At 36.8% G+C, this 24387-nt stretch overlaps 1 protein-coding gene across 5 annotated transcripts in view; it reads left to right on the forward strand.

Moving 5' to 3' along the window:
* Nucleotides 1–7: 7 nt before the first annotated feature.
* The window catches only part of ZGRF1 (zinc finger GRF-type containing 1), a 94405-nt gene continuing 70025 nt past the window's right edge, over nt 8–24387 (forward strand). Inside the window, exons 1-6 of one of the 5 annotated variants that reach the window (XM_086704373.1) lie at nt 8–440; nt 6749–6838; nt 8488–8568; nt 17422–17481; nt 19937–20122; nt 20438–22712. In XM_086704373.1, coding sequence (XP_086560499.1) covers nt 6818–6838; nt 8488–8568; nt 17422–17481; nt 19937–20122; nt 20438–22712 — 2623 coding nt within the window. In that variant the 5' untranslated portion in view covers nt 8–440; nt 6749–6817. The remainder of the gene's footprint in view (nt 441–6748; nt 6839–8487; nt 8569–17421; nt 17482–19936; nt 20123–20437; nt 22713–24387) is intronic. The other 4 variants (XM_086704371.1, XM_086704375.1, XM_086704376.1 and 1 more) reach the window with 4 other exon arrangements.

Here is a 24387-nt window from a genome sequence, read left to right on the forward strand (position 1 = left end):
CAAGCGTGAGCTGGCGAAGGGGGCGGGGCGTCGGAGTACGCGGCTGGCCTAGGCTCTCAGCGAAAAGTTTGGCGGTTTGAAAATGCTGCTTCTCGTGGGCGGGCCAAGTATTGGGTCCTGATTTGTTCCGGTCGCGGGCTAATGACGTCACAGTTTTTCGCGGGAGAAATTCGAAAGTGGATTTCATGCAATGGACCGGTGAAGTGAACTGTTTTCCCGGGATTGAGGGTGGATAGGCAAGGGGATTTTGAGCGAGAGGCAGCGTCACTGATTTAGGGCAAAGAGTTAAAAGAATCTGTTCCGCCAGAAGCGGACTGGTCCGGGTGCCGTGCGGACCACGTTTGGGTAGTGACTGTCGCAACTTGCTCCGAATCCCTGTAAAATTGCTGCCTCCTCTTCGCCGCGTTTCCAAGCCTCTGCTCTGCAGTTCCCGCATACGTGTAAGGACCAGGGAGGGTTTTTCTGTTTGTTTTTAGGACTGACAAAGGGTCAAGTCTCATTGCCACTTGGTTAACACAGGATCATGGTAATTACTATCTTGGTAAATGAAGTGTGGGCTTCTTTTGGTTACTTGGACTGACTGGTTTCTTAAACAGGATATTGGGTTCGAGACTCAAACTTTTGAATCTGAACCATTTAGGGATTCTAAAGGTCCTGCTTGTTCCAGAATAAAAGACCAAAAAAATTTTGTGGTACTTAAAAGGAAGTGGTACTCATTGAGAACACTGAATTTTATATATGAATGTACAAAGCAGTGTAAGGATGTGTGAGTATGTATGTGTGTGGTGGGTGTGTTTGTATGTGTCTGGTTATATATTCATCACACCATCTGAGGGCTCCATACCACTTTAAAAGTTTTCCACATTAAACTTTGACCCTTTAGTGGATCAACACTTGATGTGGTTAGATGAAGACTTTAAGGAAAATTTTTTTTCTTTTCAAAATTTTATGTAAATTATAGTTAATTAACATACAGTGCAATTTTGGTTTCAGGAGTAGAACTCCGTGATTCATCTCTTGCATACAACACCCAGGGCTCTTCACAAATGCCCTCCTTGGTACCCATCATGCATCTACTGTCTCCCACCTTCCTCCCTCCATCAACCCTCAGTTTGTTTTTTATCCTTAAGAGTCTCTTATGGTTTGTTTCCCTTTTTTCCCCCCATCCTGTAAGTCTCTGACTGACTTATGTGGCTTAACGTAATATACTCTAGCTTCATCCACATCGTTGCAAATGGAAAGATTTCATTCTTTTTGATCGCTGAGTAATATTCTATTGTGTGTACATGTATATATGTATAGATACAACACATCTTCTTTATCCATTCATCAGTTGCTGGACATTTGGGCTTTTCCCATAGTTTGGCTATTGTTGATGTTGCTATAACCATTGGGATGCATGTACCTCTGAATCTGTACTTTTTTTATCCTTTGGGCAAATACTAGTGCATTTGCTGGACTATAGGGTAGTTGTATTTTTAACTTTTTGAGGAACCTCCATTATGTTCTCCAGGCCCGGGGCTGCTCGCCCCGGGCCTCCTCGCTGCACCAGTTTGCATTTCTACCAACAACTCAAGAGGGTTCCCCTTTCTCCACATCCTGGTCAACACCTGTTGTTTCTTGTGTTGTTTACTTTAGCCATTCTGACAGGTGTGAGGTGGTATCTTATTGTGGTTTTGATTTGTATTTCCCTTATGCTGAGTGATGTTGAGCATCTTTTCATGTGTCTTGTTTGCCATCTGAATGTCTTCTTTGGAAAAATGTCTATTCGTGCCTTCTGCCCATTTCTTAACTGGATTGTTTATTTTTGGGGTGTTGAGTTTGATAAGTTTGTTATAGATTTTGGATAGTAACCCTTTATCAGATATGCCACTTGCAAATATCTTCTTCCATTCCGTAGGCTTCCTTTTAGTTTTGTTGATTGTTTTCTTCCCTGTGCAGAAGCTTTTTATCTAAATAAAGTCCCAATACTTCATGTTTGCTTTTGTTTCCCTTGCCTTCCACAATGTCTCTAGTAAGAAGTTACTCTGGCCAAGGTCAAAGAGGTTGCTGCTTGTTCTCTTCTAGGATTACGATGGTTTCCTACCTCACATTTAGTTCTTTCATGCATTCAAATTTATTTGTTTGTTTGTTTATTTATTTATTTTAAGAGAGACAAACATGGCATGAGCTGAGGAGGGGCAGAGGGAGCTAGAGAATCCCAAACAGGCTCTGTGCTGCCAGTGCAAATCCTGATATGGGGCTTGATCTCACGAATTGTGAAATCATGACCAAAACCAAGAGTTGGACACTTAACTGACTGAGCTACCCAGGCACCCCCATTTTGAATTTATTTTTGTGTATGGTGTAAAAAAGTGGTCTGGTTTCATTCTTCTCCATATTGCTGTCTGGTTTTCTCAACACCATTTGTGGAAGAGACTGTCTTTTTTCCATTGGATATTCTTCCCTGCTCTGTCAAAGATTAATGGACCGTATAATTATGGGTTTATTTCTGGGTTCTTTATTCTGTTCTATTGATATATGTGTCTGTTTTTGTGCTAGTACCATACTGTCTCTATGACTGCAGCTTTGTAATATAGCTTGAAATCCAGAATCAGGATGCCTCCGATTTTGTTTTTCTTTTTCAGGATTGCTTTGGCTATTTGGGGTCTTTTGTGGTGCCATACAGATTTTAAGATTGTTCTAGCTGTGTTAAGAATGCTGGTGTTACTTTGATAGTGATTGCATTGAATATGTAGATTCCTTTTGGTACTATAGACATTTTAACAATGTTTTTTCTTCCACTCCATGAGCATGGAAAGCTTTTCCATTTCTTTGTGTCCTCCTCAATTTCTTTCATAAGTGTTCTATAGTCTTCAAGAGTATAGGTCTTTTACCTCTTTATTTATCTAGGTTTATTCCTAGGTATCTAATCGTTTTGGTGCAATTACAAATGGGATAGATTGCTTGATTTCTTTTTCTGCTGCTTCGTATTGGTGTATAGAAATGCAACAGATTTCTGCATGTTGATTTCATATCCTGAGACTTTGCTGAATTCACGTATTCTGGTAATTTTTTTGGTGGTGTCTTTCCGGTTTTCTACATAGAGTATCATGTCATCTGCAAATAGCAAAGTTTGACTTCTTCCGTGCTGATTTGGATGCCTGTTGTTTTCTTTTTGTTGTGTGATTGCTGAGGCTGACTTCTAGTACTATTTAAATAGTAATGGTGAGACTGGAAATCTGTCTTATTCCTTCCTGACTATAAGGAAAAGCTCTCAGTTTTTCCCCATTGAGGATGATATTAGCTGTGTGTCTTTCATATATGGCTTTTATGATGTTGAGGTATGTTCTCTCTATACCTACTTTTTGAGGGTTTTTATCAAGAATGGATGCTGTATTTTGTCAAATGCTTTTCCTACATCTTTTGACAAGATCATATAGTTCTTATCCTTTTATTAATGTGTATCACGTTGATCGATTTGTGAAGACTGAATCACCCTTGCAGCCCAGGAATAAATACCACTTGACCATGGTGAATAATTCTTTTAATATACTGTTGGATTTGATTTGCTGATGTCTTGTTGAGAATTTTTGCATCCGTGTTCATCATTGATATTGGCCTGTAATTTTTCTTTTTAGCGAGGTCTTTGTCTGGTTTTGGAATCAAGGTAATGCTGGTCTTGTAGAATCAGTCTGGGAGCTTTCCTTCCAATTCTATTTTTTGGAACAGTTTGAGAAGAATAGTTACTAGCTCTTCTTTTAAAAAAAAAAATTTATAGGGGCGCCTGGGTGGCGCAGTCGGTTAAGCGTCCGACTTCAGCCAGGTCACGATCTCACGGTCCGTGAGTTCGAGCCCCGCCTCGGGCTCTGGGCTGATGGCTCAGAGCCTGGAGCCTGTTTCCGATTCTGTGTCTCCCTCTCTCTCTGCCCCTCCCCCGTTCATGCTCTGTCTCTCTCTGTCCCAAAAATAAATAAACGTTGAAAAAAAAAATTTTTTTAAATAAAAAAAAAAAAATGTATATATTTTGCGATGGAGAGCAAGTGTGTGCACCTGTGTGAGAGGGAGGAGCAGAGAGAGAGAGAGGGTGAGAGAGAATCCCAAGTAACCTCCTCACTGTCAGTAGGAACCTGATGTAGGGCCCGAACTCACGAACCATGACCTGAATCAAAATCAAGAGTCAGGTGCTTAACCGAATGAGCCACCCAGGCACTCCAGGCCTCTTTAAATATTTTTGAATACAGTTAGCCTTTTTTTTTAAGCTAGTCTTTTTTTTTTTTTTTTTATTATCTAATTTACACTTCTGAGAGCATGGATCTTTACAATTCCTTTTAAATTGTAAATCCCGCAAGTAGTATCTCAGATTTAGGAAAACAATGGGGATTTATCTTGCAATTCCTAAATAGAATATAAGTAATCCTATATTAGTAAATACCGGTTTCCTAATCTGTATGTTGTGGTGATAATATCTAAACCAGTGCTCTAGATCATGCCTTCAGGATTCTGAGACTGGCAAATATTATATATGATTTTTATATGATATAAATTATCTAGTCTACTTCCTGCCTGATATAGTAGGCACTCAATAAATAGTTATATGTCATATTTGTGAGTATGAGTGCCAGAGTTTAGACTACTTAGTTTTTAAAATTTCGTATTTAAGTAAACTTTATGCCCACCATGGGCTTGAACTCAACTGGAGATCAAGAGGTGCATGCTCTGAGTCAGGCAGGGGCCCCTAAACTACTTAGTTTTGAATTTTGAATCTGCCATTTATTTTGTGATCTTGGGCAAATTATTTACTGATATATACTTTCGTTTCCTTTTTTTGTAAAATAATGTGAAAATTGAAATCTATACAGTAAGGTGGTGAGCATTTAAAGCATGTTAGATGTCTAGCACATAATTGCACTGAATAAATGATAGCTGTTATTAAAGCAATCTCATATCAATAACTGCCACATGCCAAGCACTGTGCCTACACCATGTAGTCTCATACATATGTAGAATGTCCAACACATTCAGTGGCTGGGAGCAAGTTGCTCTAAAACAGTAGTAAAAGATGTGTTTCTCTGGACATCTGTTATCTTCTTGGCATTCATTAGGGATTTAGCAATTCCTGTGGGTTTGAGGGGAGGGATGTAGGATATGGGAGTTTTTATCTCTGAAAGGCAGTGCCTCCATAGGCCTGTGTCCCGTCCTGTGAACTATGTCCTGGGGCAAGTATTCATACCTCGTTTGCCTAATCCCTTATCCCTCCTATCTCCATTCAGCAGCCAGAGCAATCTTTGTAAAACCCAAATCAGATTATGTAATCTTATTCTTAAAACCCTACCCTTCCCACTGCCTTTATGCAAAGTTCAAACAACTCGGCATAGCATAGAAGGCCCTCTGACTCCTATTATTTCTCGGTTTTTTTCAGTCTTCTCTCTCACTATTCCCTATCTTGACTCCTTAATTGTACTGAGTTCCTTGATCATGCCTTGCTGTGTCTTTTCACAGGTCCTTGTATATATTGATTTCATTTTGGAAATACATTCCTGGCATCTTTTGGTTATGGTTATTTCAACTTGCAGCTTAGACATTATGTTCTTCGGGAAGCCTTATTTGATGCCCTAGACCCAGTTAAGTGCCCCTCCTGTGCTTATTTCTGTCATGGTTTATTGTAAGTACTGTTTTTCACCCTGCTACACTGAAATTTCCTTGATTAAGAATAGTATTTTGTTCATTTTAGTACCTAGTTTAGCACATTGTCTGGCAAGTACTAACGAAATAATATATGTAATTTATAAATGATACGTATGTGGTATATTTTATATGTATGAAAGGGGATTTGAATCTAGAATCGCAAATTATACTTCTATTGATTCATCCTGGGTGGTTTAGCCGTGTGTTCTCAAAATTGAGCATATATCACTATCGCTTGCAGGGCATGTTAAAACGAAGTACTGGGCCTGACCTTAGACTCTCTGATTGAACAGGGCAGGGGTGGGACCCAAGACCTTGAATTTCTAACTAGTTCCCAGGTGATGTTGTCTTGTTAGTCCAGGGTTCATACCTTTGGAACCAGTGCTTTAGAAATTTTTTTTTCATTGGCATCTCTGTTTACTTCTTCAATTCCCCATCAGTAATTTTAGATTTCTAAATTTGCCCACAGTAACAATTTTATCCAGTAGCATAGGATACCTACAGTACTCATTCCAATATCATTGCAGTGATATTGCAAAGATTATTCCTTGCAGAGGAAATTTGTATATTCTTGGATGCTAGGATATGTTGACTTTAAGATGTAAAAGGAAAAATTCAAAACGCAAGGGGGCCATCTTGTGGTGCCTATAGCAATTTAGAAAATGGAAAATTGAAGCTCTTTCCACAAGGATCCCATATGTTGTGGGATCATTTTCAAATACATGTTATGGCACCTAGAAAAAGCTTTCCACGCTAATTATTTTATATAATATATATATTATTGTTATATAATATATATTAATAACATGTTATTTTATGTATTTTATAATATACATTATCTTACATATTTTACTTAGTTTTCTCTTTTAGTTTTTCTTGGCAAATTCTTTTTCCACAGGGTAGGGTCACTCTTTTATTGTGTACTTAGTATCAGATAATTTGATTATACCTATGTTTCCCTTGGTGATTCTAAGAGACTTAGAACTCTCAGATTTCTCTCTTCTGTCGAGTTTGTGGGCAACAATTGTGTTTGATATTTATTCTTTTCATCAAGGTTGAATGTTCTTTGTTTTCATTTTAGGTGATACAAATAATTGAATAACCACAGTTATTTTCTGGACCTGACTCGTTTATAACTTCGGAAGAAATAATGGAAAGCCAGGAATTTATTGTGAGTCTTACCAGTTTTCACTATTTCCTTTTTTCTTTTTTTAAAATCCTCTTTATTTTATTATTATTATTATTTTTTAATATTTTATTTTCAAGTAATCTCTACACCCACTGTGGGGCACTAACTTACAACCTTGAGATCAAGAATTGCACGCTCCATCCATTGAGCCAGCCAGGTGCCCCACTATTTCCTTTTTCTTACTTCCTTTCACATTTCACAAATGTCTTGCTAGGGTTGATAGATTTAACAAACAACCTCAGAACCTAAAAGCAAGACACTTAGTTAAATTTAAGTATCAGATAAACAGTGAATAATTTTTTTGGTATAAATATGTATATTTCAAATATTGCCTGATGTTTTACCTGGCAACCCTATCTCTTGCCTACTATTCAGGTTTGTTATACAAAGTCCTTTGGAACAAACTCTTTGTAAGCTCTTTGTTAGGACCAGGAAATAATTTCTTTTGAAGAATTGGCATGCCTCTTCTATCTAGATTAGTGATTCTTAAAACTGTTTGGTCTTAGGATCCTTTTATGCTCTAAACAATTATTGGGGACCCAAGAGAATTTTTGATTATGGGGCTTATGTCTATTGATGTCTTTCATATGATAAATTGTAACAAATTTAAAAAATATTTATTAATTCATTAAAAATAACCCATTACATCGGACATAAATTACTTTTTTTTTTTAAATGGAAATAGCTATATTTTCCAAAACAACAACAGAAGAAAAACACATAGAAAAAAGTGGCATTGCTTTACTTTTTTTTGCAAATCCTCCGAGCAATTGACTTAATAAAAGTCCGCTAGATTCTCAGATCTGCCTCTGCATTAGTCTGAAATTGAATCTTACAACATTGCGTATACATAACCCTGGGAAACTCCATTCTGCATGCCTGAAGAAATGAGAGAAAAGGCAAATAACATCACGAAAATATGACCTCATAGACCTATGACCTCATAGACCCCTGAAAAGGTCTTGGGGACTTATAGGAGTCTCTGGACTACATTTTGAGCACAGATCATGACTTCTGTATAACTCAACAAATATTTTCCTTCCCACAGATGACTGAGAAGCTCAAAATTATCATTGTTATTATTTTTTTGAGCGAGAGAGAGTGTATAAGTGTGCGTGCAAGCAGGAGAGAGGGGTAGAGGTGGGGAGAATCCTAAGCAGGTTCCACGCTCAGCACAGAGCCCAATATGGGGCTCAGTCCCACAACCCTGGCATCATCACCTGAGCTGAAATCAAGCGTCGGATGCTTAAGTGACTAAGCCACCCTGGTGCCCCTCAAAATTGTTGTTGTCCAGTTAACTTTTCAGTTTCCTTTTTAGATTTTATCTTGTTTCTTTCCTGCCTTGACTTCTACTACCAAGTTTCTTTTTTTTAAATTGATGTTTGTTGTTATTTATTGTTATTATTATTGTTTTTTCATGTAAGCTCAGGGCCCAGTGTGGGCCTTGAACTCACAGTTATGTACTGTGCCAACTGAATCAACCAGACACCCTCATGTTTTGTTGTTATTATTATATGTTTTGTTTCGATAAAAGATGTCTAAATATTTTTTGTGGGTAAGAAGTGTATAAAGATATATAACATTTAATACATGTAAAAAGAAACCATTTCTTTTGTACTTTTGGAAATAAGGTACTATATACTCATCAAAAAATGAAGAAGTCAAAAGTGTGGCAAGATGGAACTCTGAAGATCACTCACTTGGGAAACAAAGTAAGTACAAAGCAGTTGACTACAAAATTCAAGAGCTAGATTCTTGCCTTTTGATTGAGTATTAAAAAAGACTCTATAGATGATAGAATGTTAAATTTGTCCATAAACTGAAACAATATGAAAACAGAAGTGATCAAATGATTATAGTGATTAATTTGTGCATTATAAAAGTTCAGTAAATATTATTGAATTTGTTTTGATTTTCAAAAGTTGGATTAGGTTTTCTATAAAATGATTTAGGAATTTTGGCATATTTTTTTTCTTTGCAGGCATGAGTTTAATGATAAAAAAATATATTAAAATATATTTCTAACATGGTAATAGAGGGAAATGGTATGTACAGAGTTGACACACCATTGTAGAAAAGTTGCTGATTTCTAAAATTATGTACAGAGTACTCTTTATTTTCATGTTTTCTTTCAGTCAGTTACTTTGATTGTGATATGTACCTATCAGTCTGGAGAGAATTATTTGCTAGGGTGATCTTTTACTTTACTAGATATGGTAATCCTTCTATGGGTTTCTTTTCTCACCCCCAAGGATCTCCATCTGCCAAATTGTAATATTCTTTAACCAGTTCTCATGACCTTATGCAACACTGTTGGCTCCTCCATTCTTCCTCCTGATACCTCTTCATTTGACTTTTGTGACACCACACTTTCCTGATGTTGCTTACTGACGTCTAAGTATTTCGGTAGGCTCATTCTCTTCTCAAACTTTAAATTTTTCCTTAGGACTCAGTCTTACATGTACTTATAAAGAAATACATAAAGGTATATAAATCTTTCTTACTCTCTCTTTTATCCCTGTGTGTGTGTGTGTGTGTGTGTGTGTGTGTGTGTGTATACACACATGTAGAGAGAGAGAGGGAGAAAAGAGATTTATTCTAAGGAATTGGATCATGTGATTGTGGAAGCTGACAAGTCCCAAGATCCATAGTTGGTAAGATGGGAGACCCAAGAAAGCCAATAGTGTAGTTTCAATATAAATGTTGGAATGCTTGAGACTCAGGAAGAGCCAGTATTTCAGTTTGAGTCAAAAGGCAGGAGAGCACTCATAACTCAGCTGAGAGACAATCAGGCAGGAGGAGTTTTTTCTTACTCAAGTTTTTTATTCTCTTCGGTCCTTCCTCTGATCAGATGAGGCCCACCCAATTAGGGAGAGCAATCTGCTCTATTTGTTTATTTTTTTATTGAGGTATAATTGACATTTAACATTATGTTAGTTTCAGGTGTACAGTGTAGTGATTTGATATTCATATACATTGCAAAATGATCACAGTAAGTGTAGGGTACCATCTGTCACCATATATAGTTAACAAAATTTTTTTTCTTTTATTTTTTGTGATGAGTACTTTTAAGATTTACTTTTAGCAACTTTTAAATATGCAGTATGGTGGTATTAATTATGGTCACTATGCTGTACATTATTTATTTTTATAGTTAGAATTTTGTGTCTTTTGACGTCTTCATCCATTTTGTCCCTTCATTCCCCTTCCCAGATGGGTTAAAAAAACATTTTTTTTTAATGTTTATTTATTTTTGTGAGAGACAGAGTGCAAGCAGGGGAGGGCCAGAGAGAGGGAGACACAGAATCTGAAGCAGGCTCTAGGCTCTGAGCTGTCAGCACAGAGCCTGATGTGGGGCTCGAACCCACAAACCATGAGATTATGACCCAAGCCGAAGTAGGATGCTCAGCCAACTGAGCCACCCAGGTGCCCCCCAGATGGATTTTTAAAAAAACTTATATTGTCAACTGCTTACTAGGTGCCAGGCATGCTTTAAATGTGTCAACTTACTTAGTCTACGTAACTCCACTATTAGGTACTATTTTTATCTTTATTTTACTGAGGATGAAACTGAAGCACAGAAAGGTGAAGTAACTTGTCCACAGATCTCACAGTTAGAAAATGGAGAAGTCATATGTGACCCTAGGCTTTTTGGCTCCAGAGCCCATATCCTAACCATTCTGCTGTCTCTGTTAATACTACAAATTAAAAACAAAAAACAAAAAACCCTCCAACACATTTGAGTTGACAATACATAAAGTTAGAAGTCATACTTCTCAGTTAGCAGTTAAAGATCTCCATATTCTGTCCTTATTCTACATATCTATCATTGTGAAATTACCAGAGAAGCTTTTCAATGTAGAAAGGCTACTTGTTATTATTTTTAAATTAGCAATTAGTTAAAACAAAATTAAAAGAAAAAAATCGTTTTGCTTTAAGCCTTCAAGTTCAACTTACACTTCCTATTAACTTTAACGTTCAGTGGGTTTAACGTTTAGTCAATTTAAGTTGAACAAACTGGATACTTTTAATCATCAGTCTAGTAACAAACATAAAATTTTTTTTTAAACATAAAATTTTAAATATTTTAAATTTATAAATTTATTTTCTTTTTTCTTTTTCTTTTTTTTTTTTTTAAGATTTTGTTTTTAAGTAATCTATACCCAACATGGGGCTCAAACCCACAACCCTTAGATCAAAAGTGAAATACTCCTCCTACTGAACAAGCCAGGTGTCCGTTTTTTTTTTCTTTCTTTTTTTTTTTCCCCCAAAGTAATATCTACATCCAATGTGGGGCTCAAACTCATGATCCCAAGATCAAGAGTTGCATGCTGGGGCACATAGGTGGCTCAGTCGGTTGAGTGTCTGACTCTTGATTTCAGCTCAGGTCATGATCCCAGGGTTGTGGGATCAAGCCCTCCCTTGGGCTCCACATTCAGTGCAGAGCCTGCTTGGGATGCTCCCTCTCCCTGCCTCTGTGCCTCTCCCCCACTCAAGCTCTTTCCATCTCTCAAGTACAAAAAAAAGAAAAAGAAAAAGAGTTGCATGTCATACCAATTGAGCCAGCCAGGTGCCTCTGATTTTCTTTCTTTAGCATTTTAGTTGTCCTAACAAATAAAAACCTCCCAATTGCCAAAATCCTTCTATTATATCTAGTAAATTAAACATAAACATAGTTATTCTTAAGGCTTTGTAAGTATTCTAATACTGTTTATAAACTTAGTAAAATTAAGTTACCCACCTCTTTCACTTAAAAAGTCACATATCGGGGCGCCTGGGTGGCGCAGTCGGTTAAGCGTCCGACTTCAGCCAGGTCACGATCTCGCGGTCCGTGAGTTCGAGCCCCGCGTCGGGCTCTGGGCTGATGGCTCGGAGCCTGGAGCCTGTTTCCGATTCTGTGTCTCCCTCTCTCTCTGCCCCTCCCCCGTTCATGCTCTGTCTCTCTCTGTCCCAAAAATAAATAAAACGTTGAAAAAAAAAATTAAAAAAAAAAAAAAATCACATATCTGGGGCACCTGGGTGGCTCAGTTGAGTATCTAACTGTTGATTTCAGATCAGGTCATGATCCCAGGGTTGTAGGATCAAATCCCATGTTGGGTTCTGTGCTGAGCATGGAGCCTGCTTAAGATTCTCTTTCTCTCTCCCTCTGTTCTTCTCCCCTGCTTGCATTCTCTCCTGCTTGCATTGATCCAGCCAGGTGACTCTGATTTTCTTTCTTTCTTTCTCTCTCTCTTCCCTTTCCTTCCTCTCTCTCTAAGAGTTACAAAAAAATAAAGGCCACATATCCAAAATGAATTTTTCAGTTACACATTTGGGATCATAAATGTATAATCTGTCTTTGTAAATTTAAACATTACAAGTACTTTTTAAAGTAAAAAATAATTTTTGAATGTTAAAATAGCACAGATACTTCAAAATCATGGGTTGCATAATTACTAAAACCTATTCATGATCTTAATTCAAAAGCATTGATATTTTGGGGGTGATTTACTGCCTTATCACTATCCAGTTCTAAATGTTTCAGGAGTTAAAAAGTCCTTTTCCATAGTTAAAAAAAATTTTTTTTTTTTAGGGGCACCTGGCTGGCTCATTCCATAGAGCAGGTGACTCTTGGTCTCAGGGTTGTGAATTGTGAGTTTGAGCCCATTGGGTGTAGAGATTACTTAAAAATAAACAAAGAAACAAATAAATAAACTTTAGATAAAAATGTTACTGCCCAAGTAAATTGAAGGTATATCAGTGAACACAAGTTACTAATTAGATTCTAGGCTGGGACTTGAGACCTAGGGTTAAAAATAATCACTGTACCCTTACCAGCATCATAAAGGGATATGTTGAGCCTTGTGTTTAGTGGGAGTAACAACAGGATGTCTAAGTCCATGCCCTTTAGAGAGTGTTGGTCTCAGAGTTGATATCTTAGGTTTAAGTCATGGCATTATCTAATTCTTTTATTATTTTTTAATTTTTACTTACTATTAAAAATTTTTTTCAATGTTTATTTTTGAAAGAGAACACAGCGTGGTGGGGGAGGGGCAGAGAGACAGGGAGACACAGAATCCAAAGCAGGCTCCAGGCTCTGAGCTGTCAGTACAGAGCCCGATGAGGGGCTCGAACTCATGAACCTTGAGATCATGACCTGAGCTAAAGTCAGACATTCAACTGACTGAGCCACCCAGGCATCCCTATTTTTTAAAATTTAAGTCAAAGTTAGTTAACATATAATGTAATAATTTCAAGAATAGAATTTAGTGATTCATCACTTACATATAACACCCAGTGCTCCTCCCAACCAGTGCCCTCCATAATTCCCATCACCCATTTAGCCCATCCTTGCTCCTAACACCTTACCAGCAACCCTCAGTTCGTTCTCTGTATTTAGAGTCTCTTATGGTTTGTCTCCCTCTCTGCTTTTATCTTATTTTTGCTTCCCTTCCCCTATGTTCATCTGTTTTATTTGTTAAATTCCACATATGAGTGAAATCATATATTTGTCTTTCTCTGACTGACTTATTTCACTTAGCATAATGCATTCTAGTTCCATCCACGTTGTTGCAAAGGGCAAGATTTCATTCTTTTTGATTGCTGAGTAATATTCCATCGTATATGTATATCACATCTTCTTTATCCACTTGTCAGTTGATGGACATTTGGGCTCTTTCCATACTTTGACTATTGTTTATATTGCTGCAGTAAACATTGGGGTGCACGTGCCCCTTCGAATCAGCACTCCTGTATCCTTTGGATAAATACCTAATAGTGCAATTGCTGGATTGTAGAATAGTTCTATTTTTAATTTTTTGAGGAACCGCCACATTGTTTTCCAGAATGGTTGCACCAGTTTGCAATTACCTAATTCTTTTAATCTGAATAGATGAATGTCTATGCCTGCCCTCATTCATATTTTTAAATAATTTGTCTTAAACTAATTAATCCATTCACTGTTTGAGCTGTTCTTTCTCTCTCTATATATATACACATATTTAATAGTTTTCCTATTTGGTTGGGCCAAGTCTGCAAAGTCTTATAGATTTTGTCTTATATTAAAAGGACATCTGGGGCCCCTGGGTGGCTCAGTTGGTTAAGCATCTGACTTCGGCTCAGGTCATGATCTCGCAGTTTGTGAGCTCGAGCTCTGCATCGGGCTCTGTACCGACAGTTCGGGGTCTGGAGCCTGCTTTGCGTTCTGTCTCCCTCTCTCTCTGCCCCTTCCTTGCTCTCTCTCTTTCTCTCTCAAAAGTAAATAAACATTAAAAAAAAAAAGACATCTGATTAGATTCTGCATATCCTTCATGTCTTCTGTTACAAAATCATAATATTAGGTCACACTAGTAGTGTTATCCAACTTTATCTGCACGTATAGCATATATTTATTGAATGTCTATTTTATGCCTCTCATTGGTAAGTTACAGGAAGACAAGATAAATTCAAGTTAGTCCTAGGGATTTTCTGTGATGCAAGAAAGTTAGTAGATCCTAAATTACAGCCTTGTTCTCAAATCCAAACCACTGCTTGCACCATTTCTCTTACTAGTATTACCTTTTCCCTACCTATCCAAATTCTTACCGTCATAGTTACTCATCTTCCATTAATTGAGTCATCATTCAATAAACATATGTTGCTGGTAGGCAGTGGGAGAAGTTAAATAAGACATATGGAGGCAATGTAGAAGACCAGTTAATGTCAAACAACCTTAGTTTGAATCCTGGTTCTTCACTTACTAGATGTGTAATCTTGGCAAGTTATTTAGCCTCTCAAGGGCTATAGTTTCTTTAAGTTGTCTTGAGGATTAAATAAGAAAAATAAGAAAAATGTATAAATCTCTTATCAGAGTACCTGGCACACTGTAAGAATGCAATAAATGGTAACTGTTATTATAGTTTTGCCTTCAAGGAGCTTTTACCTGAGAACATAAGATTATAATATGTAAAGAGATATGCTTAGGGTTCTATGAGATTACAAAGGAGAGACATCAAAGTCTGACTCCGGTTCAGACAAGTCTATCCAGATGAAGCATAGTTTTTGAGGATTTGTTTTGTTTTGTAAACAGAATTGATAGCTTGGAGGGACGGAAGCTAAAGATGGTATAACTGTAACAACGTGGAGGTATGGAAGTGTATTAAACATTTGGGGAACTATAAGCAATTAAATATGCCTGGAATGAAGAACTCATATTGGACAGTTGTAGAATATAGCTAAAGAGGCAGTCAGGAGTCATATAATGAAGGACTTTGTCTTCTCTGCTTCAGGAGCCAGTGAAGAATTAGGAGTCGAAGAGTGACATAATCATGTTTCTATTTTAGAAAGATCACTTTGGCAGCAATGTGTATCATAACTTCTGAGCTGTGTAGGATGAAGTTAGGAAGAGTGTAGTCTAAAGAATAATGTAGACAAAAAGTGATGGGGGTCTGGCCAACCAGGCATTAGCAATGACAGTGGAGAGAAAGGATGATTAGGGAGAAATTATGAAAATATTATAGAATCTTAAGGTCTTGGATGTGAAAGGTGAGAATTCACAATGACTTTCAGGTTTTTGTATTGTTTTTATGGTACTGAAATAGGATATCTCAAAAAGAAAAAAAGCAAGTTTAGGAGGAAAAATTAAGATTTTGAGTTCCATTGTTTTGAATTTACTGAATTTTTTCTGTCCTAGGAACATTTAAGTAATTGTCTCTAGAGACCTGGAACTCAGGAAAGTTCTGGGCCACTGATATAGATATGTTAGGAGTATGTAAACTTAGATATTTGAAATTCCTGGAGTGAATACATTCATCTATTCATTTAGCAGATATTTTTTAAGAACCTGTTATGAGTTACACACTATTCTAGGGGATGCAGAGAGAGCAAAACACATAAATCCCTGACTTCATGGAAATAGCATGGAGGAAAGAGACCAATAAACTAAATGAATACGTATGGCTAGTGAGTTAGGCAAACAACAAGGAGTAGGGTGAGCAAGGGTGAGAATGGAGATAAAGGGGATTATGTAAGCCTTATTGGTCGTGGTAGGAACTTTTGTTCTTATTTTTTGGGAGCTGTGGAGACATTGGAAGGATTTGAACAGAAGCATGACATGATCTGGTGTGTGTGGATGATATCGCCAAAGGATGGAGTAGAGAATGTAAAGAATAGAGGGGAAAAGATAGGGCCTTTGTAAACACCAGTCTTTTAAAGAGTTGTGTTGAGATAACATTCACAAACTTTTCAATTCACCCATTTAAAGTATTCAGTTTAATGGTTCTTTGTATATTCACAGAATTTTGCTGACCATTGCTACAATATAATTTTAGAACATTTGTCACCCCTAAAAGAAATCCCATACCTATTAATGGTCACTACTCAGTATCCACCTCCCAACCCTAAGCAACCACTAATCTACTTACTGTCTCAATAGATTTGCCTATTCTGGACTTTTCACGTGTATGGAATTGTATAATATGTGTTCTTTCATTGAATGACTACTTTCATTTAGCATGTTTTCAAGGTTCATCTATGTTGAAGCATGTGTCAGTACTTTATTCCTTTTTATTGTTCAGTAATAGTCTATTGTGTAGATATGTCACATTTTATTTATCCATTCTTCAATTGGTATACATATGAGTCATTTCCACTTTTTTGGCTGTTATGTGTGTTATGTGTAATGTTGGTATGAACATTTGTGTGCAATATTTGTGAAGTTGTGAAGATCTATGTTTTCATTTCTCTGTATATATATCGAGGAGTGGAATTGCCGGATCACGTGGCATCTCATATTTAACCTTTTAAGCAACTGCCAAACTATTTTCCAAAGTGATGGAAACAGTAATATTTAAGGGACTAGTGGAGAAACTGGTATAAAAAATGTCTAGAGATAACAAGGAGAAAGCCAGAAAGTTATAACTACCTTAGTTTCCTTTTTCTCCTTCAAATTTTATTCCTTATACCTCATAAACAAGTATCCGTCCCAATGCTGATGACTTATTTCAAGCACTGATCATCTCCCTGGTGCTCTGTGCCACACCATTACCATAATCTCTTTACTCATTTTGCCTTCTGTTTTGCCCTCTAATACATTCCAGTTCTGTTTTCTTTCCAGTTCCATCCCAGATCCTTCTGGTAGAGATTAAGTTTGTGAATTCCTTACGTGTATACCTTTGCTCTCTTGCACAGACTGAATAGTTGCTTAGGAAACATTTGAGACAGATGCACTTTTTTTCCTTGTTTTTGTTTTTTGGTTTTTTTTTACTTTTTAAAAAATGTTTGTTTATTTTGAGAGAGAGAGAGAGTGAGTGTGCTCAAATTGGGGAGGGCAGAGAGAGACGGGGACAGAGGATCTGAAGCAGGCTCTGCACTGACAGCAGCAAGCCCAATGTGGGCTTTATCTCATGAACCATGAGATCATGGCCTGAGCTGAAGTCACACTTAACTCACTGAGCCACCCAGGTACGCTGAAGTACACTTTCTAGTCCAAAACAAAGTGGGTAATTCTTTCATTATATGATTACTTATGCAACAACTTTTGATTTGCTATTTATTGAAGATGTTTAAGAAAAGCAATATTATATTGTTTAACATTTGTTTTAATACAGGCAATTTTATATGATGACAAAGGAGAATGTTTGGAGAGTATATTTCTTAAGTGCCTTGAGGTATTTTAATGTTTCTATCTTATTTTTAAGTTATCTAAATCTCTATATTTAAGTTAAAAACATCTCTTTTTTTCCTTTATGAATATTGTCAAATACTGTTAGTGTTACTATTAGTGTTACTATAGTATTAATTATAGTTAGTACTTATTGAACATTTATTATTAGCCACACTCTGTGCTAAAAACTTTTAGATATTGTTTCATTTAATCTTTCCACAACCCTGTGATTTTTATAGATTAGGAGTGCAGTACAGAAAAGTTAAGTAACTTGCTCATGTTCATAGAGTTACAGTGGTAGGGCTGGGATTTGAACCCAGGAAGTGACCCTATATCCTAACTCTATTACATGATCTTGATAGGCTGAGAACTACAGTGGGAAATATTTTGTGAAATTATTCCTATTTATAATATTTTCTCAATTATTCTCTGTTTTTCCCTTTTGGAGGGAAAAAAAGGGAACTAAAGGCAATTTCAGTGTAAAGAATAAGGCTATTAAAGTAGGTCATTCTGGGTTCATGTCCCACTTTCAAATGCTTCCTAGCTAACCTCTCTCTGTGTCTAACTTCTCTACTGTTTATAAAATACAGACAATAGACAGATTTCATTGTGTTGGTCTAAAAATTAGAAATAATGTATGTGAAGTGCTTAGCAGTTCAGTATGGTGATTCTAAAAGTGTTAAAATGCATATTCTTGTTATCATTGTGTTGATTTTGACCATGGTGTTAAATCTTTTAAAATTTTTAAAGAAAAAAATTTTTAATGTTTATTTATTTTTGAGACAGAGAGACAGAGCATGAACAGGGGAGGGGCAGAGAGAGAGGGAGACACAGAATCTGAAACAGGCTCCAGGCTCTGAGCTGTCAGCACAGAACCCGATGCGGGACTTGAACCCATGAACCGTGAGATCATGACCTGAGCCAAAGTCGGGTGCTTAACCGACTGAGCCACCCAGGCGCCCCATAAATCTCCTAAAATTTTATGTGACATTAATAGTGGTTGTGGTATCTTTATATTTATCATAAAGAGGAAAAGCACTATCTCCGTAGATGCTTAATTGGGCCTAACTACTGTTATTTCATTTTACTTTTTTTTTTTTTTTTTTTTCTTCAACGTTTATTTATTTTTGGGACAGAGAGAGACAGAGCATGAACGGGGGAGGGGCAGAGAGAGAGGGAGACACAGAATCGGAAACAGGCTCCAGGCTCTGAGCCATCAGCCCAGAGCCTGACGCGGGGCTCGAACTCCCGGACCGCGAGATCGTGACCTGGCTGAAGTCGGACGCTTAACCGACTGCGCCACCCAGGCGCCCCTGTTATTTCATTTTAAATCATTTACTAATGAGTAAAGACTAAGCACATTGTGTGAGATAATACACAGATTTTGTGTATTACCAGGGGTTAATAATCTTATTTTTATGCTACAGAGATGGTGGCAGGTGCTATGTTTTTTGGGTTTTTTTTATTAAAAAATTTTTTTTGTTTTTAATGTTTATTTTTTGAGAGAGAGATTGACAGAGTGTGAGCAGGGGAGGGGCAGAGAGAGAGAGGAAGACGTAGAATCTGAAGCAGGCTCCAGGCTCTGAGCTGTCAGCACAGAGCCTGATGTGGGGCTCGAACCCACAAACCGTGAGATCATGACCTGAGCTGAAGTCAGACACTCAACCGACTGAGCCACCCAGGCGCCCCTGTTTTGTTTTTTCAAAGTATTTATGGGGTGTCTGGGTGGCTCCGTCAGCTAATCATCCAGCCTCAGCTCAGGTCATGATCTTATGGTTTGTGAGTTCGAGCCCATGTCGGGCTGTGTGCTGACAGAGCCTGGAGCCTGCTTCGGATTCTGTGTCTCCCTCTCTCTCTGCCCTTCCCCCACTCACACTCTGTCTCTCTGTCTCTCAAAAATAAACATCTTAAAAAATATATTTTGTTTATTCAAGTAATTAAAATGCATTTTTGGAGTATGATTATTTCAGCAATTTCAGTTAATAATTTATAATATTTCAGTTAATAATTTATAATAATATTTAATTTGTAATAATTATGAGCATATAATTCATCTGAATTTATAAGGATAAATATATAATTGCTATTTAATAGCTCTAATTTAAAAAATTACGTTTAGTTCCTGGTGAACTCCTTGAAAGAGGGCATACTTGTGCTGTTTGTCATTGTACATCCTGCATGCAACAAAGGGTCTCATATGTGTATTATTGGATACATAAATTGGTGACAATTTTTTTGCTGTATTGTTCCTTTTTGTGCTTCTTAACTAGTACATAATAATAAATAAAGACTTAGTTATCAATTAATACATTTAACAATTATTTATCGAATACCTATTGTGTCTTGCTAGTAGTGTTAGTGACCTACTGGAACACAGAATCCAGTAATTAGATACATGTGATTTTGAATTTATGTTTTAGAACTTATTTGTTCTTTAAAATGTATTGTTTAAAATTTAGGTGAAGCCTGGAGATGACTTAGAAGGTGACCGATACTTAATCACAGTTGAGGAGGTTAAAGTTGCTGGAAGCATAGCTATTAAACAGGATGTCAGTAAAGAAGCACCAGAGTTAAGTCCAAGGACATTTCTATCCTCTGGCCGATCCCTTGGATGTCAGCCTGCTGGTTTAAAAAGGAAGTTTACTGTAAGTTTATCTGTTGAAAATAATAAGTCAATATATATTTATAATATTGTTCCAAGAAGTAGTGAATTTGAAGCTATTGTACTCTGTATCATTAAAATGGTACTTCATAATATATGTTTAGGTAGGGAAGTAAACCCTAATTAGAAAAATCTTAATACAAATGAGCATTTACATTTTAATTTAGCAGATTTTATATCTTTATTACTGTACCTGGTAAAACAGACTCCTTTTTTTCTTTCTGTTTTTTTGAGCCAGTTCATTTTACACTTCCTTTGTAGATAATGGGACAGCTAATAATTGTTTTAATATTTTTAGGGTTTTCAAGGACCACGTCAAGTGCCAAAGAAAATGATGAATACAGAAAATGGTGAATCAACTGCATCACTTGAGGCTAAGAAACCTGGCCCTAATTTTCTTTCTCCCTTGTACAGCACACCTCCTTTGTTTTCTACTGCTGGCAAGAAAGATATAAATAATATGCCAATAGACCCTGAGAACATTGTCACTTACAGGAATAGAGAAGCAAATGGCTTACGTTTTTCTTCAGTTGTCTCTACTCCATCTTTTAAGAGTAACCCAGAAATGCTATGTGAAGAAAATTATTCTTGCTTTCCTGTCTGTTCTGTAAATAAGCATTCAGATTCTTTACTGACCAATGAGGCCATAAAAAAAGATGGTTTGATATCTCACTGTTTGGGAGTTTCACAAAACGTCAGAAGCAAAGCACATATATTAGCTCTTTTGAAGTCCAAGTCAACTATGTGTAAGGAGCTAAATTCTGGGATTACAGAACATATCCCTCAGATACAACTGCAAGGAAGTATAAACATTCCTACTAAACCAAAGTGCATAATTGAACAGAAGGAGTGTGCTGACGTGAAGAGCACAGAAAGTTTACACGACCGACATCAATCAGAAAAAAACGTGAGAAATAAAAGCCGGTGGGCCATGTATTTATCCTCACAGAGCTCACCTGTACATTCTTCTAGTGAAGATGGAAATAATATAGAAAGGAAACCCAAGGCCCAGGGAGACAATATAGATTTAAATTTGAGAGACCTTTTGGTACAAGAAAAGATACAGTTCTTTGAAACATGTGCTGAAGAGGGTAAAAAGTATAATGAAGACAAGCCAGTAGATGCTAATGATCAATTTTGGGATCAGGAAGTAAAACTGGAAATTCCTTCATTCTGTGAAAGCAACCATATACCAGTTACCTGTAGCAATGTAGAGAATGATGGCTTATTATCCGAGCCTGACATTCAAAAAAATAATAAAATACCTGTTAATGAAAATGACCAGATGTGTCTAAAAGGATCAGTTCTCATTAGAGAAAATACTCAGGAGATAAATATATGTAGAACACCAGAAAAGGAGTACAAACAGCCAGTGTCGTTTCTGCCAGAATCTGAACATCTACAGATTGAATCTTCTAGAAGTAAAAATTCTAGGGTCTCTGATGACTTTACCAGCATGCTTTCTAACAGTAATACTGATAGTGAAAGTCTTAATAGTATTCCCAAACCTATGAGCAATGTAACACAGCCACTTGTGGAGGTGACTTTTAATCTGAACAATTTTGAAACCAGTGACACTGAGGAGGAGTCACAGGAAAACAACAAAATTTCCCAGGATTCAGGGAGTCGTGTAAAGGAAACTTTGGTTAATGACAGTAGTCCAGATGTTCAAAAGAGATGTGAAGATATAAGCTGTACAGAAGTTGGCAGTAAACATTTGTCTCTCTTAACGTCTATTGGGGATAAACCTACAAAGACATTTCCTATTAAAGAGACTCTTCTATCACAATTTTGTGATAAAGCTTATGTGGCTTTTGACACAGGACCTTGGAAAGCTGAAAACGTTAGAAAAGGAACAGAAGAGTACAGTGACACATTAAGCAATTTTGACTCATCCTTAGAATGGACTGATGATGTATATGTAGATAATAATGAAGATGCTAATAAATCTATTCAAAAAGTGAGAATTAACTATGATACTGCTTCACTACTGAGTAAATCTAAAGATGTCAGCTCGAATTTACATATTCCTCATTTAAATATAGTCATTAATCAGACTCCTGAAAATAGCCTATTCTCAGACCAGGAGGAGCCTCAGCCTTTTGTTATGGGAAGTAATGTAGACAAAAACGATGAATGGGTTTTACCATCAACTTCTAGCAGTGATATCAGTATCCAACAATTAAATGTCAATCAGAATCACTCTGAAGAATGTGTTGCACTTGATAAATCAAATACCCAAGTTTCTAATTCTTTGTTTTACCCTCTGGGAAAAAAGCGTCCAATTTCCAAAGACACAGAAGCGTGTATTCCTGAACCTGAAGATTTGGGAAGGATTAGAAGTTTAGACCATGACCGTATTGATGTAGAAACTGTTGGAGAAAGCAAACAATACTGGAATATTCCTAGAAATCCTTCAGAACTCTCTGGATTAGTAAATAACATTTCCCTTTTAAAGTCATTGTCTGAACATAGTACGGCTTTAGAAGGCTTGGAAATATTGAAAAAGAAAAATACAACCTTTAAGCAACAAGGAACTCTGGAGACATGTGAGCCAGACAGCAATCCTGAAGGTTAGATTGGTGTGTTTGTTTTGGATTGTTCTCTGTATAACTGTAAGGATGAGAAGTATTTGCTTTGGAGGCTACGTTAAAGAATTACATGGTATTGGTGCATCTGGGTGGCTTAGTCGGTTGAGTGTCCAACTCTTGATTTTGGCTCAGGTCGTGATCTCATGGTTCGTGGTTTCGAGTCCTGCGTTGGGCTCCATGCTGATAGTGCAGGGCCTGTTTGGGATTCTCTGTCTCTCTCCCTCTCTGCTCATTGTCTCTCTCTCTCTCTCTCTCTCTCTCTCTCAAAATAAATAAACTTAAGAATTACATAGTATTTAAATAGGTAATACATGTACTTGGTAAAATCAGTTCTAATAGATAATCTAGTAAGTTCTGCAGTCCCTCAGTCCAATCCTCAGAATTAGCCACAGTTTCCTTCCAGGATATCCTTCTGCAAATGTTTTATGCATATATAAACATATATAGGCATATATAAGCAATATGTGTGTGAATATCCATTCCTGTCTTACATTTTTAGATGTGTGCTAGAAGATGCTTTTTCTTTTTTTTTTTTGAGAGAGAGCGCAAGTGAGCAAGGGGCAGAGAGACAGAGAGGGGGAGAGAGAAGTGGGGCTCACACTCACCCGAAGCAGGGCTCGAGTTAATGAACCCTAAGATCATGACCTGATCTGAAGTCAGAGGTTCATCTGACTGAGCCACCCAGACACCCTGCTGGAAGATACTTTTAAAAAATAATCATGAGTTCATATTGATATCTCTAATTCCAGTTCTAAACCACAGGGTTCTTCCTGTCCTTCCATTTCATGATTATATTTCTTTACTTCTAAAATGAGAAGGGGCCCTGGTTCCCAACAACATCCGTATATTTACTTCCTCAATTCTACATACAATACACATCAAATAGCTTCCAAATTGTTATACTAGTATCACTACTAGCAAAAAAACCTTTACAAGTTTGTGAAGTTCACAAATCCTTTGATTTTTTTTTTTTGTTTTTTTTGTTTTTTTGGTTTTTTTTTTAGAATGTATCCTGGGAATATAGAGTTGGAGTATTATGTTCAAAAGTTACTTGGGTTACTTTTCTTTACTGTGATTGTAGTATCATTTGATGTAAATATAGTTAAGTTTATTGTTTATATTTCAGTATGAGGGGTTTTTTGTTCAACCTTGTTGATTTATTTTTATTTCTGACTATGTAAAATATGAACCTAGTTAAGAGTCAAAGCTGTATGAAAACATAAATTCATATGCCTTCCTTAAGCCTTTTATCCTGTTCTTACTCACCTGCTATATGTAACCAATATATCATACCTGTGTTTCTTTTTTGCAGAAATAAACAGCTCTATGTTTAAATTCTTGTCCCCCCCTCCGCCCCCGACACACACATATTCAACAAAAGACAGTAAAGTCTGTATATTCTTTAGCACCTACTTTTCACTTAATATATTCTGGAAATCACTTCATATCAATTCATAGGACACATCCTCATTTTATTTGTTTATATCTGTGTAATACTCCGCTGTGTGGATCCGCTGTGTGGATAAACCATCATTTATGCAACCTGTCTCCAATACTTTGCTATTACAAATAATGTGACAATACATAACCGTGTGTGTGTGTGTGTGTGTGTGTGTGTGTTGCATATTGTTTGAGGTGTGTCTTCAGGGCAAATTCC

Source organism: Puma concolor, chromosome B1 (assembly GCF_028749965.1).
Source record: "Puma concolor isolate L17-30 chromosome B1, mPumCon1.1.hap2, whole genome shotgun sequence".
In the NCBI taxonomy this organism is placed as follows: domain Eukaryota; kingdom Metazoa; phylum Chordata; class Mammalia; order Carnivora; family Felidae; genus Puma; species Puma concolor.